Source organism: Mauremys mutica, chromosome 8, assembly GCF_020497125.1.
Source record: "Mauremys mutica isolate MM-2020 ecotype Southern chromosome 8, ASM2049712v1, whole genome shotgun sequence".
Taxonomy (NCBI): Eukaryota; Metazoa; Chordata; order Testudines; family Geoemydidae; genus Mauremys; species Mauremys mutica.
The window spans coordinates 20,451,923-20,466,052 of NC_059079.1; the positions used below are offsets into that span (position 1 = coordinate 20,451,923).

The following is a 14,130-nucleotide window of genomic DNA, read 5'->3' on the forward strand; positions in this document are numbered from 1 at the left end:
GGGAAATTCCAACACTTGGAAAAGAATTGTTTTAAATTGAAACAAAAAGCAGAAATTTCAAAATTTCCTATGGAGTGAAAATTATGAAAAATGTAATATATTAAAATGAATATTTTAATGTAATATAAAAATTGAAGCAAATTGAATTGAAATATAAAGTAATGAAACATTTTACCTTATTGTCATTATTGAAATGAATATTTCATCTTTTTCCCATCAAAAATTTCATCAAAATTGACACATTCACATGAAACATTTTTTATATTGAATTTTGAAGAATTTGCATTTTCTGACGGGGGGAAAAGTTCTGCTGAAAAATGTTCAAATAGCTCTATTATTGTTATAAAATTATAGGACTGCAAGGGACCTTGTGGATCATCAAGACCAGTCCCCTGCTATCATGAGCAACCCCATCATATAATCACATTCATAAACTTATAAAGGTCCATCTTAAAACTATATTTCATTAGGAATTATTTGTAAGCAGCACATTTATCTCTGGGTAATCTTCCTTGTTTAAAGTGTAATGTAATCTATAAGTACGTCTTCCCAAACAGTTTTAATATAGGTTGATTGAGGACAGCAAAATAATAGGCTAAAAATAACGAAAATATTTTTATGATAGTTATTATTGCATCTGTGTGTAAATAACATTGCTAAACTGAATTTTACTAAAATATGTTAATTGCAGTTGTTCTTTTTCATGTTGTAGCAATTGTTCAACTGTCAAGCTCTACGTAAACTGAGTATACCAGACAACGACCTTTCAAGCCTGCCAACCACTATTGCTAGTTTAGTTAATCTCAAGGAACTTGACATCAGTAAAAATGGTAAGAACACAACAATAAAATAATTTGAAATTATGTGTTGAAATTTTTGAACATTTTGCATAGTGTTGCTGTAATAAGATTGTAATGCTAAATGAATGAAAAAGTTACTCTTCCAAAAAAACTCTAAAACAAATTAACTAAATTTTGCTTTCTGTTAACAACCAAAGTAGTTCCACTCCTTTTAGTGGGCTCTCTGACATTTCACTGTGGTCAGTAAAGATTTCATCCCCATCCTCCAATATACATCTGTGTGCAATGCCTGCCAGAATTTGGCCTTGATAGTGTAAAATAGCTATAGAACCTGAAATTTATTTTATGTTTTATAAGGATTAATACGTTCCCAATGCACAATATACAGTAGCAGATAAAGTGAGATTTAAAAATAAATAAAATCACATGCTAAATAGTTTAACCATTTAGCAAGTCAGCAATGAATCTGAATGTTGGAATTAAAACAATTTTAGTGATATTCAAGTTTCAGCATGAATTATGGTGTGATTAAGAGACAGATGACAGTACCATAGCATGGATTTGTTTATGTTCAGTTTTTCACTGAAGTAACAATATTGCCTAATTGGATATTCTCTTCTAGCAGATTTTCATTATTGGTGTAGGTGAAGATCCCAAAAACAAAACCCAGGCAACTATTCTTTAGCACTGTACACCTGACTCACTTTATTCTAATCAAAACTGTTATTAAAATATATTTTTGATTCCTACTCCTGCTTCCTTGTGAATCTTACAGTGACTAGAGTAGATATTCATCGTGCTACGGTCCACATATACATTTCTTCATCCTGTTTGCATTTTAGGGGCAGAACTAGACCTGTCAGTCACTAGCAGCAGGGGGATAGTCTGTCCCATTAAGATCCCTCCATTTTATTCTGTCTCCAAAGTGGCCCATGGCCTAGCCAGACCTCTCTGCTGTAGAGCTTTTCAAAAAAAATTTGACTAACAATTTGGTTCATAAATTTCTGTCTAAACTTCCAGCCACGTTCCAGGGCTGCATTCACCTTTTGGGGAGATTGTCCCCTTGGCTCCACTTCCCCTCTGAGGTGTTTGCAATGGCTGCTGCCCCTGCAGACTTCAGGGGGCTTGTCTTCACTACAAAAAAAGGCCTATTCTTAACTTAGGTAACTTGATGTAAAATCCTAGTGAAGACAGACAAGGCAGGTTATAGTTTGTGCACAAGCTAGCAGGACATGCTATTTTGAGTTAAGAATACACCTACTTTTATAGTGAAGATAAAGCCAGGGATAAAGCTTCCCTTGAAGCCAAAGCCTGATGGGGTTGCATTGGTGCCACCCTTCTACAGGCCAGGAGCCAGGCAAGACTGGAAAAGAGCTGGCTCCAGCAGCAAGCAGCCACCTATCCCCCATCTCCAGGAGAGGTGTGAAACCAGAAGGGCAGTGCACCGGATAGAAGATTGCACCTGAGTCTCTCTAGCCTGAACAAGCAGCCATGCCTCTGACTACAGAACTCGGTCTCTGTCTCCCACTCTTCTTCCCCATGGGTCATGGATGGCGGGGCACTGGGCACACCATGGGCATTGCCAACACCAGAGAGTGTGAAAAGGGGTAATAGGCTCCAAGGCTGAGACCTCCAAAGGAAACACAGATCTATCTAGCCCATATGGATTACATGCAAAAGAGGGTATAGCTTCTGGGAAACCGGTCCCTGAGTCCCAGGCCAATTCCTTCATTGAGAAACTCAGAGAGAACCCATGCAGGGAAGGAAAATTGCTTGCTGCTTGAAGATTTCTTGGAAAATATTTCAATTTCCTTCTCCCGTCTGAAGCAGGATTATGGGGATAAACTACTGATAATTAAATGAATGAATAAAATCAGCACCTGGGTCCCCTGCTCATCTCCATGGAGTGCAGCAGGACAGCTAACCCTCAGTGTCCACTTTCCTTGCTCAAAGAGAAGGGTAAGGGGTGACGTAATTACAGTTTAAAAGTACCTACAGGGGAAACAGAAATTTGGTAATAGAAAGTTCTTCAATCTGTCAGACAAAGGTATAGGAAGAGCCAATGGCTGGAAGTTGAAGCTAGACAAATTCAGATTTGAAATAAGGCGCACATTTTAATCACAGTTTGTGGTGGATTCTCCATCACTGGTCTTCAGGTGCTTTTGAAAATTTTACCCAAGGTCAAGGTTAGAGTTATAAACAAGGAGGTCAGAGAAGACAGGAAGTACAAGTGGGAAAGACGAGCAGTTCAAAAATGAATGAAAGGCAGAAAGAGTTAGTAGAAAATAAATCTTATCTTTATTTTGGGGAATAAAAAGCAAAATGTCCATACCTGATATAGTGTATTAGAATATACTTTACTAATATTTGGGTATTTATCTTCCCCCAAAATAAAAGATTATACTGAAAATTTAAATGGAAAAAGGTTAGACTTTACTTTAAAAACTAGAATGTGGCTGGGAAATGGCACAAAGCTACTAGTTTCCATTAACAGCATCAGACTGTAATCTCCTAGTCCAGGGGTCGGCAACCTTTCAGAAGTGGTTTGCCGAGTCTTCATTTATTCAGTCTGACTTAAGGTTTCACGTGCCAGTAATACATTTTAACATTTTTAGAAGGTGTCTTTCTTATAAGTCTATAATATATAACTAAACTGTTGTTGTGTGTAAGGAAATAAGGTTTTAAAAATGTTTAAGAAGCTTCATTTAAAATTAAATTAAAATGCAGAACCCCCCCGGTCCGGTGGCCAGGACCTGGGCAGTGTGAGTGCCACTGAAAATCAGCTCACGTGCCGCCTTCGGCATGCGTGCCATAGGTTGCCTACCCCTATCCTAGTCCTTGGGTGGCATGCTCAGATGTAATATTTTTTGTGTCAGCACTCTATAGCTGATGTTGCATTTGAGTTTGTCACCTCGTGGGTTACTTCACTCCGTTCACAGAGTAAACAGCCAGAGGCTGTTTCCATGTCATGTCTAATAAAAAAAATTAACATAAGTAACTTCAACTGATGACTTGCAATACTTAGAATACAGACAGTTGTCATACTGATACAGACACATAAAGTACTTAGAATACTTTAACAAGTCAGGGAGGAGGGTCAGTGAATAGAAAATATCAGCAGTTCTTGCTGCTAGTAATGTTGTTGTGCATTTCTACTTACACCAGTAGCCATACCTGAAAGTCTGCTAACCCTGCCATGATTATAATTTTTTGAGCTATGTCCTGCTATGTATGGAAAAGTTAATTTCCTACTGGCTTCAGTGGCAGTTCTGCACAGGGAACAATGGCAAGATGTGACGCTACAAATGTTTTTCACAGTCCTGGCACTTTAGGAACACAGTAAGCTATACATAGACTTTTTACAGAGACATTAGTTTCTATATTTGTACCCACATTATAAACATAAGCAGAGTTCTTGTCATCTATGTGTTCTTCCATTTTTTAACTATCTGTGATTTACTTTTCTTGCTTACTTACCAAGTCGAAATTGTATTTATTCCAGTCATGCTCTCCTGGAGAGAAGCAAGTAGTTAATGTAAGCATTCATAATAAATTATCAGAAAGGTAAATGGATTGTGAGAAGGGGTAAGGAATTAAGTTCCATTCTCATTTAGTCTTTTTGTTGTTTTTAAACCAAAATAGATAGAACTCAATTGAACAAATCAGTCAGGCTTTGATATGCACCCTGACACATACATTTGTAATTATTAGTTGTTTCTTTTTTTATATCCATGCTTGATTCTTACACTTACATAGACCATTGGGAGCCATTTCTTTCTCTCTCTTGGTTTCTCTCACAATTTGAGTGTATATCAGCTTAGTTAGGGGAAAGTTATTTCATGGAATAGAAGTGAAATTAACCTCTTAAGGAAATGTCCAGTATAGTTGTGACAGGATCCCTGGGGTACAATCTGCAGCTGGGGTACCTCTGTGCCCTTTCAATTCTCCAGCCTGGGTTGTCTTTCACAATGCTTTGCTGGTGACCAGCCCCACACCCAGCTAAATTGTGTGAATGCTCCCTGAACCACTCACAAATCACACAGAAAAAGGCACCAGCAAATCTCCCAAGCCCACAGCCTTGCACCCGTGGAATATACCATCTTGCCCTCTTCAGAAGCCTGACCAGTGTAAGTTTATTACCAAGTCCACTCCTCCCTCAATGTGGAGAGGACACCTGCTAGCCTTTGTAAACTGAGCTGAGATTTCCCAGACACTTAACCAAACACACTGTTTTAGGTAAAATATAAAACAGATTTATTAACTAGAGAAAGATTTTAAATGATTATAAGTGGCAGGCGCAAAAGGTTAGAGATAGTTACCGAAGAAAATAAAAGGTAAGTGCTCCGTCTAAATCTTAAATCATATTAGACTATGCAGTATTTGAATCAAACAGTTTTTCTCACCCTAGACCGGTAGCGGACTGAGCAGGTCCGGCAGCTGGGATCCCGGCTGGCAGGAGCCGGCGGATGGAACCCCTGAGTGACAGCGGGCTAAGCTGCTCAGCCCACTGCCGGTCTGGGGTCCCGGCCGCCGGCCCCACACAGCCCGCTGCCGGTCTGGGGTTCTGGTTGCCGGACCCTTGCCAGCTGGGGTCCCGGCCACAGGCCCCGCTCAGCCCGCTGCCAGCCTAGATGAACAGAACCCCAGACCAGCAGCGGGCTGAGCGGACTGGCAGTGTAAGATCAACATTTTAATTTAATTTTAAATGAAGCTTCTTAAGCATTTTGAAAACCTTGTTTATTTTACAATACAACAATAGTTTAGTTATATCATATATAGACTTATAGATAGAGACCTTCTAAAAACATTTAAATATATGACTGGCATGTGAAACCTTAAAGTGAATAAATGAAGTCTCGGCACACCGCTTCTGAAAGGTTGCCAACCCTGACATAGGTCTTGAATAGCAATTGCAATTACCATTGATTGAAGATAAAAGGATAAAAGGATTTTTTCTAAGCAATATATAAAATTTTGCCAGTTCTGGTATTCGAATCATGACTGTAACAGTCACAAAATATAGACAAAATACTTTCATAACCCTACATTGGTGGTACTCCGCATTGGATCCAGTGGGAGTTTTGCAAATGATGGTACCTATGTTGGCTACTATTCTGTGGACCTGCCAGAAGTATTTACCCAAATACTGCAGTTGATTTTTGGGAATATAAGCTTTATAGCCACCTCACAGACAACTGAAAGATCAGTAATAATGAAAAAAATACAAAAACCTATTAATGTCTGAATGCTGACCTGAATTTATAGCAGTACTTTACATTAATAATGAAAACTTTTTGGTGAAGATAGAATTATAGAAATGTAGGACTGGAAGGGACCTCAAGACATATAGTCCAATCCCTGTACTGAGGCACGACACAGTATTATCTTTCTAGACCATCTCTGACTAATGTTTGTTTAACCTGTTCTTAACGTCCACAGCCTCCCTAGGTAATTTGTTCCAGTGCTTAACCACACTTACAGATAAGAAGGTTTTTTCTAATGTCTAACCTAAATCTCCCTTGCTGCAACTTAAGCCCATTACTTTTGTCCTGTCCTCAGTGGTTAAGGAAAACAGTTTATCACCCTCCCCTTTATAACAACCTTTTATGTACTTGAAGACTGTTATCACGTCCCCCATCAGTCTTCGCTTCTCCAGACTAAAGAAACCAATTTTTTTCAGTCTTTCCTCATTGGTCAAGATTTCTAGATCATTAATCAGTTTTGTTGCTGTCCTCTGGGCTTTCTCCAGTTTGTCCATATCTTTCCTGAAGTGTGGCATCCAGAACTGGACACAATACTCCAGTTGAGGCTTTATAAGTGCTGAGTAAAGTGGAACAATTACTTCTCATTAATTGGTTTCAGCACTTTTGCTAATACATCCCAGAATGATGTTCGCTTTTTTTGCAACTGTATTACATTGTTAGCTCATATTTAGTTTGCGATCCACTGTAACCCCAGATCCCTTTCTGCAGTACTCTTTCCTTGGCAGTCATTTTCCGGTTTGTAGTTGATGTATTGAATTTTATGCTATTTATTTAAGACCGTTTCTCCAGTTTGTAAAAATAATTTTGAGTTGTAGTCCTACAAAGTGCCAAGGTGGTATCATACACAAACTTTATAAGTGTACTCTCTATGCCATTATCCAAATCATTTATTGAAGATATTGAATAGAACTGGACCCAAGACAGATCCCTCTAGGACCCTACTTGATATGCCCTTCCAGCTTGATTGTGAACCATTGATAACTACTCTCTGAGTATGGTTTTCCAGCCAGTTATGCACCTACCTTATAATAGGTTCATCTAAACAAGTAGTTTACAAACTTTTCTCATTTGTGGACCCCTAAAACATTTCAAATGGAGTGCCAGATCCCTTTGGAAATCCTAGGTATAGTCTATGGACCCTCGGAGGTCCATGGATCACAGGTTGAAAACCACTGATCTAGAGTATATTTCTCAAGTTTGTTTATAAGAAGGTCATGTGAGACAGTATCAAAAACCTTACTAAAGTTGAGATATATCACATCATCTGCTTCCCACTATCCACAATGGTTGTTATACTGTCAAAGAAGGATATTAGGTTGGTTTGACATGATCTGTTCTTGACAAATTTGTGTTGACTGTTACTACCTTATTTTCTTCTAGGTGCTTACAAACTGTTTGATTATTTGCTACATTATGTTTTGGTACCAACGTTAAACTGACTGGCCTATAATTCCATGGGTTGTCCTTATTCCCCTTTTTTATAAATAGGTACTATATTTGCCCTTTTCCAGTCCTCTGGTGTATCTCCCGTTCTCAAAGATAATCACTAATGTGCCCAGAGATCTCTTGAGCCAGTTCCTTAAGTATTCTAGGATTTATCTCATCAGGCTCTGTTCATTTAGACATCTAACTTGACTAAATTAGATATCTAGAAGCAAAGCAAGTTTAGCAGTTTTTCATAGGACATCCTTATAATACCTTTCAAACTTTTTTCTTTCTAGGGATTCAAGATTTTCCAGAAACTATAAAGTGCTGTAAGTGTTTAACAATTATTGAAGCCAGTGTCAATCCAATTTCTAAGTGAGTATCAATAATTAGAGTTATGTTTATATTTATCACTGCAGATATTTTATAGATGTGGAAGTGAAAAGTAAAGGTGCACTGCAAAGCCCGTGTACAAAGTTAATTTAATTATTTTTTTAATTAAGATCCCAAATTAAGGATGAATTTCACCCAAGTTGATGCATCAGTAACTTGCTGTGCAGGTTGTTGGAAAGGAGTCACTCTGGATCTTCATTTATGTGGATCCATTGGGGTGAATCTTCTGTAGCCATTATTCATGCCAGTAAATTGAAACAAAAGCCACAGAGAGGCTGTGCTGTAGCATCATTACTTGCATGTCAATGGGTGTGAATTCTATCCAGTCATCCACTTAATGCCCTACACAAAGTCTGATCACTCTGGATTTTTGATGGGAGGGGTGAATTCTGATTAAAAAAATGCACTGTGTGTAGATTACACAAATACAGATACTTACTTTCCAATTTTGCATAACATATTTGAAAACCTTTCCTTCTTCTATGTGGATTCCAAACATGGTGTGAATGTGCACCAGAGCCAGAACTGTTCATAGTGTCAGTTACATCACATGTCTGAGGCTTTAAGAGGCTGTATGGGTCGATGCCGGTCCAGTTCCCTCTTACTGCTGCATGGCCAGAATCAGAACCCCTGTTCCTTGGTGCTCCTAGTTTGCTACAAGTACTGCCTTTTTCACCGTTTTTCCTTGTACATAGTTTTTTCTTCTCTAGTTGTAGTTAGTTGTCCATTCAGATAGTTGCTAGTTGTTACTGTTTTAGACTTTCCCTCCCTTTGTGGGACTCTTCTGCAGCCTGGGGACTATCATAGAAGATTGGGATTGGAAGAGACCTCAGGAGGTCATCTAGTCCAACCCCCTGCTCAAAGCAGGACCAACGCCAACTAAATCATCCCACCCAGGGCTTTGTCAAGCTGGGCCTTAAAAACCTCTAAGAATGGAGATTCCACCACCTCCCTAGGTAACCCATTCCAATGATTCACCACCCTCCTAGTGAGATAGTTTTTCCTAATATCCAGCTTAGACCTCCCACACTGCAGACCATTGCTCCTTGTTCTTTCAGGCAAGCCAGGTTTTAAGTCCTGTGGTTTGTGCCCTCACTCCTTCTCTGTGAGCAACAAGCACCAATGTTGCCTTTACTGCTTGGGCAAAGTCCATATCACCGCTCGCTGCTGATTGATTCTGCCCCATACTCAGGAAGCTCAGGAGCTTTGCCTCCATAAGTTCCTCATGGAAGAAGCAATGTGGCCCTTTGGATCCAGCACCGGTGGATCTGTCAGAGTGCCCACTGGCAGCAGGCGCTTCCCCCAGTCCTTCCCACCCAGTGCCAGCGGTACCGCCACCTCTGCTCAAATCCCACTGTGTGCGTAAGAACGACACTCACTGGAAACAAGGGCGGCTCCCCGACAGGGACTGCTGCTAAATACAACATTACCTCCCCAAGTTGCGCCAGGTTGGGTCACGTGTTCGGAGCATAAATCAAAGCATCACGCTCTGTTGGCACCATCCTTAGCCATGGTTTCCATCCCGCTACCATCACCTCTGGCACTGTCCACACTGCAAAGACCATCCAGCCTGCCCATCTGGTCTTGTGCACACACTGGGATGTTTGTCCCCCCGACACTGACGGCTAAACTGCTGCTGCTTGCTGGCTCTCCTCCACATTCTGGACCACTGGTTAATCTCAGTCCTCCGTCTCTGGCTATGAAACACCTCTCCTGCTCATGGATTGCCCGGAGTCATCCCACCCCACACTGATGGGTCTGTCTCTACCAGATCCATCTTCAGAGTCAGACTGGTCTTCCGAACAGGACCCAGCCTTCTTCCTGGCTCACTCCTACAGCTTGGACCCCTGCAGCCAGCCCTCTCTGCCCCCCTAGGATCCACTGGCCAATCCATGGCTTGCCTACCCACGGGGACCACTGATGCCCAATGACCCCTATGCTCGGCCCTACTGGTCTGTCTGGAATCCAGTGCGGACTCTCGTCATGCCTGCAGCACTGCCCGTGTCCACCTCCCATTGATCCCTCTGTCTTTGAGGATCCACACAATGCTTCTGCTCTTCCGGTGCCCTCTGTGCTGCCGGCACTATTGGCTCCCTTGGTTCCCACTGGCGCTTCTTCTCACCGGATGACATGCCCATTCCTTCTCCTCCTCCTCTCACCTCCGGATTACACATCCAGTATGAGGACCTTCTCTGCCACATGGCAGCTGCTCTCAACCTCCCCATGGAAGATGTACAGGAACCCCACAATCAGCTCCTGGACATCCTTTACCCCCCAGGATTTTCCCATACCGCCTTGCCCATACACTATGCCATCCTTGAACTAGCGCAAGCGGTTTTGCACACTCTGGCCTCCTGTGTCCTGACCCCAAAACAATCCAAGTGCAGATACAGTGTGCCAGCCAACCATGTAGACTTGTTCTCCCACCCACCACCAAATTCCTTGGTGATCTAGGTGACCATGGAATGTGCCCACCAGCAACATCTTCGGTCCACCTCCTCGGACCAGGCAGCGAAGAAGCTTGGTCTTATTGGTCTACTGCTCTGTGGGCCTGCACTTCTGCAGTGCCAGTTTACCAGGCCATCCTGGCAAAATATGACTTTCTTATCCTAAACCAATCTTGCGGATTTTCAAGCCTTCCTACCACTGGATAAGCAGCAGCACTTCTTCGAGCACTTGCTCATGTTGATTCCATTCTAGGTGTGCACGTGCCCTCTTGTGCAGTTGTCTGAGATTTTTGCCTTAGCAGTATCCATAGAGTCAGCTGTGGCACCCTCTGGAGTGCCGTGCTCGTGCAGCAGTATACCAGGCACTGCTGACCCTATGCCCATTCAGTTCCTTCTTACTGCCCATGGTGGTTAGTCGGAAAGCCTTTCCCTGCTTGGCAAGGGCTAGCAGTTTTTAATCTCAACCAACTTTATGCCTTGAAGCCTTTGTAAATAGTTTGTTTATAGTATTAGTTAAATAGTTGTTAAATGTAATTGTTAATTAGCAGTTAGGGTTGCAGCAGGGACTTCGCCCCAGGAAACGCTCCCTGGTGCCGAGCAAAAAGGTCCAAGGGTCGTCAAGCAAGGGACCTGGGCCAAACTGCCAGGCCACTCCGGAGCCACATGTTCGTGCCTCCCCGGTTGGGACTCCCAGCCCCCTCAAAAGTCTGCCACTGACTCCTGGGAGCGGTATGGGATCCACACCCTTGGCACCGTCATCTTCCAAGGTGCAGAGAATGCAGAGGCCTCCGCCGCTAACAACTCGGGTGCCACAGGACTCAGCTCAGGCTCCACAAGAGGGCAAGCCAGACACTAAGACCCCTAAAGGAGCAGGAGAGTACCACCAGTCACTGGAGAAGAGGCAGTGATCCTCCCAATCATGTTGTGGATCCTGGGACAGGTCCAACACTCGCCCTCGGTCACCCAGACCAGTGTCAAGATCCCCTCAGCACTACTCACCGGCATGAGAACGTCATTCCCCATATTATTCCTGGCACCAGTCATCCTCCAGGACAACCAATTGCCAGCGCAGTGGGAGCATTCCCCGTCTCGGCTCCGGTCCCCCCAGCACTGGTACCAATCTCCCCAGTACCGACAACCATCACCCAACTCGCATAGGTCATCAGTAGCCATGACCAGCAAGCAGACGCAGGCTTCGACAACCCCTCCCTGGTCACTGGAAGGGATTCCTCCAGCACAGAGGGCCAGTTCAGCCCATTGCCCAGGTCCCATCGGCGAGATTGGGCACTAGAGCCTGGGCCATTGTCTGCAGCACTGCAGTGGCAGCACAGCCATTCCAGCACAGTGGCCTTATTGGAGCTCATGGGGAGCACTTGTGATGACGATGCCCCCTTTGCAGCGCTCTTTGGTTGCCGCTTTGGAGCATCGTTTGGCGGCAACAATGGCACCGGGCTTGGTGCAGGGGACCTGTTCAGAGGTCTGACGAAGGAGTCTGTGCCCACCCCTAAGTCTCCTGCTCTGGAGGTGGTAGAACCCCTGGGACTCCCTCCAGCAGTCCAATCTTCCTTGTCATCAATGGACAAGGCGGTTGTGGGGCCTTCAAGGGCTAGCACACCAGACGACTTCAAGGAACATGAGGCTCTACTTCGGCATGTGGCTGAGGATTTTGGCCTGGAGGTGCAGGAGATGATGGAGCAGGAGGATACCCTCTTTAATGTCCTCTCAGCCTGTGCCTACCCGGGTTGCCCTACCCATACATGAAAGAGTTCTTAAAATTGCCAAAGGCCTATGGCAAACCCCTTCTTCCATCTCTCCCCCCTCCAAAAGGGCTGAAAAGAGATACTTTGAATACCTATATACCCACCCACCCCAGGGCTCGCTGGTTGGGTCTGTGGCCAGTGAAAAAGACAAACAGAGTCACACCTCCTCGACTCCCAAGAACAAAGAGGCCAAAAGACTCAATCTCTTTGGGAGAAAAATTTATTCAATGGCCAGCTTACATTTTCGGGTGGCAAATCATCAGACCCCGTTGGGCAGATATATTTTTAAGGTGGGATGCTCTGTGCAAGTTCCAGGAATCTCTCCTGCAGGGTCTGGCCCAGGTGTTTGGCACCCCCAGCGCCAAAGCCCTGGCAGCCTCATCAGGGCTCTGCAAGAAGAAGGGACACTAGTTTCAGTCATCGCCGCCCTTCTTCCTCTTGCTTGCCTGTGCAACCAGGTCCCGCCAAGCACTTAGGGGGCCAGAAGTGCTCATTTTGAGGGTGCGCTCGAGAGTGATGCCCCAGTCAGTTACCCAGATCCATCGTGTTCTTTCCTCAACTGTCTCCGCTCCTACCATTTGGCTTGGTTGCAGGTAACCTTGGACCATTGGGTCCTGGATATAATATCTCAGGGCTATACCCTGCAATTTATGGCTGCCCCTCCCTCTCACCCACCCCCGTCCCTCCTCAGGGCCTGTTCTCATGAGCAACTCCTCTTGCAGGAGGTCGAAAAGCTCCTGCGCCTGGGGGCTGTGGCGGAGGTTCCTTGGGACATGGAAGGACGAGGATTCTACTCCCATTTCTTCCTAATCCCGAAGGCAAAGGGGGGACTAAGACCCATCCTGGACCTGTGTCACCTCAACAAGTCTCTCAAGAAATTGAAGTTCCGCATGGTTTCCCTGGCCTCCATCATCCCCTCCCTGGATCCAGGAGACTGGTACACAGCTCTCGGTTTAAAGGACATTTATTTTCATGTCTCCATATTCCCAGGGCACAGGTGTTTCCTCTGTTTTATATTGGCTGGACACCATTTCCAGTTCATGGCACTGCCCTTTGACCTGTCTTCAGTACACAGGGTGTTCACAAAATGTGTGGCACCAGCAGCGGTTTATCTGAGACAATGAGGGATCCAAATTTTCCTGTATCTCGACAACTGGCTCATCAAGGGCAGATCTTCAGAGCAAGTGCAAAGGAGCCTGATCTGGTGTGTTCCACCTGCTGCGATCTGGATCTGTTGGTAAACATGCAAAAGTCCATGTTAATGCCAGTCCAGCACATAGAGTTTATCAGCGTGATTCTTGACTCCACGCAAGCCAGGGCCTTTCTCCTGAAAGCGTGATTTCAGGCCATGTTGGACCTGATCTCCCATGTAAAGAACCACCCGCTCACCACAGCCTACACTGTATGCGACTGCTGGGCCAGATGGCTGCCTGCATGTATCTGATCAGCCATGCTCAACTTCATCTACGGCCTTTGCAAGCATGGCTGGCCTCGGTCCATATCCCCAGCAGGCACACCCTGGACCGAGTGGTCATGGTGCCGAACCACATCCTTTCATCCCTGGACTGGTGGCTGAATCCTGAGTCAATGCTGCAGGGAGTTCCCTTTGTGACCCTGTCACTAATCTAGGTCTCAGATGCATCAGATCTGGGGGGACTACTTGGGCAAGCTCATCATACAGGGTAATTGGTTTTGACATGACCTAGCCCTTCATATCAACATCAGAGAGCTCAGAGCGATTTGCCTGGCCTGCCAGGCTTTGTTGCCCCCACCTGAAAGGCAAGGTGGTGCAGGTCCTGATGGACAATATCGCCACGATGTATTACATCAACAGGCAGGGCGGTCCCAGGTCTTCGGCCCTTGTCGGGAGGCGCTTAGCCTTTGGGACTTGTATGTGTGGCATGCCATTCATCTGGTAGCCGCCCACCTACCTGGAAGCAAGAACGTCTTGGCAGATTGCCTCAGCAGGACCTTCTTGTCTTGTCACGGATGGTCGCTCCATCTGGAGGTGGTCAGCCTGTTCATGTCTAGGTGGAACAGA

At 44.4% G+C, this 14,130-nt stretch overlaps 1 protein-coding gene across 1 annotated transcript in view; it reads left to right on the forward strand.

Annotated features, from left to right (window-relative positions):
- Window positions 1-14,130, forward strand: part of LRRC7 (leucine rich repeat containing 7) — a 352,531-nt gene that overhangs the window by 154,270 nt on the left and 184,131 nt on the right. Inside the window, exons 5-6 of the mRNA XM_045028890.1 lie at window positions 713-830; window positions 7,786-7,864. Coding sequence (XP_044884825.1) covers window positions 713-830; window positions 7,786-7,864 — 197 coding nt within the window. The remainder of the gene's footprint in view (window positions 1-712; window positions 831-7,785; window positions 7,865-14,130) is intronic.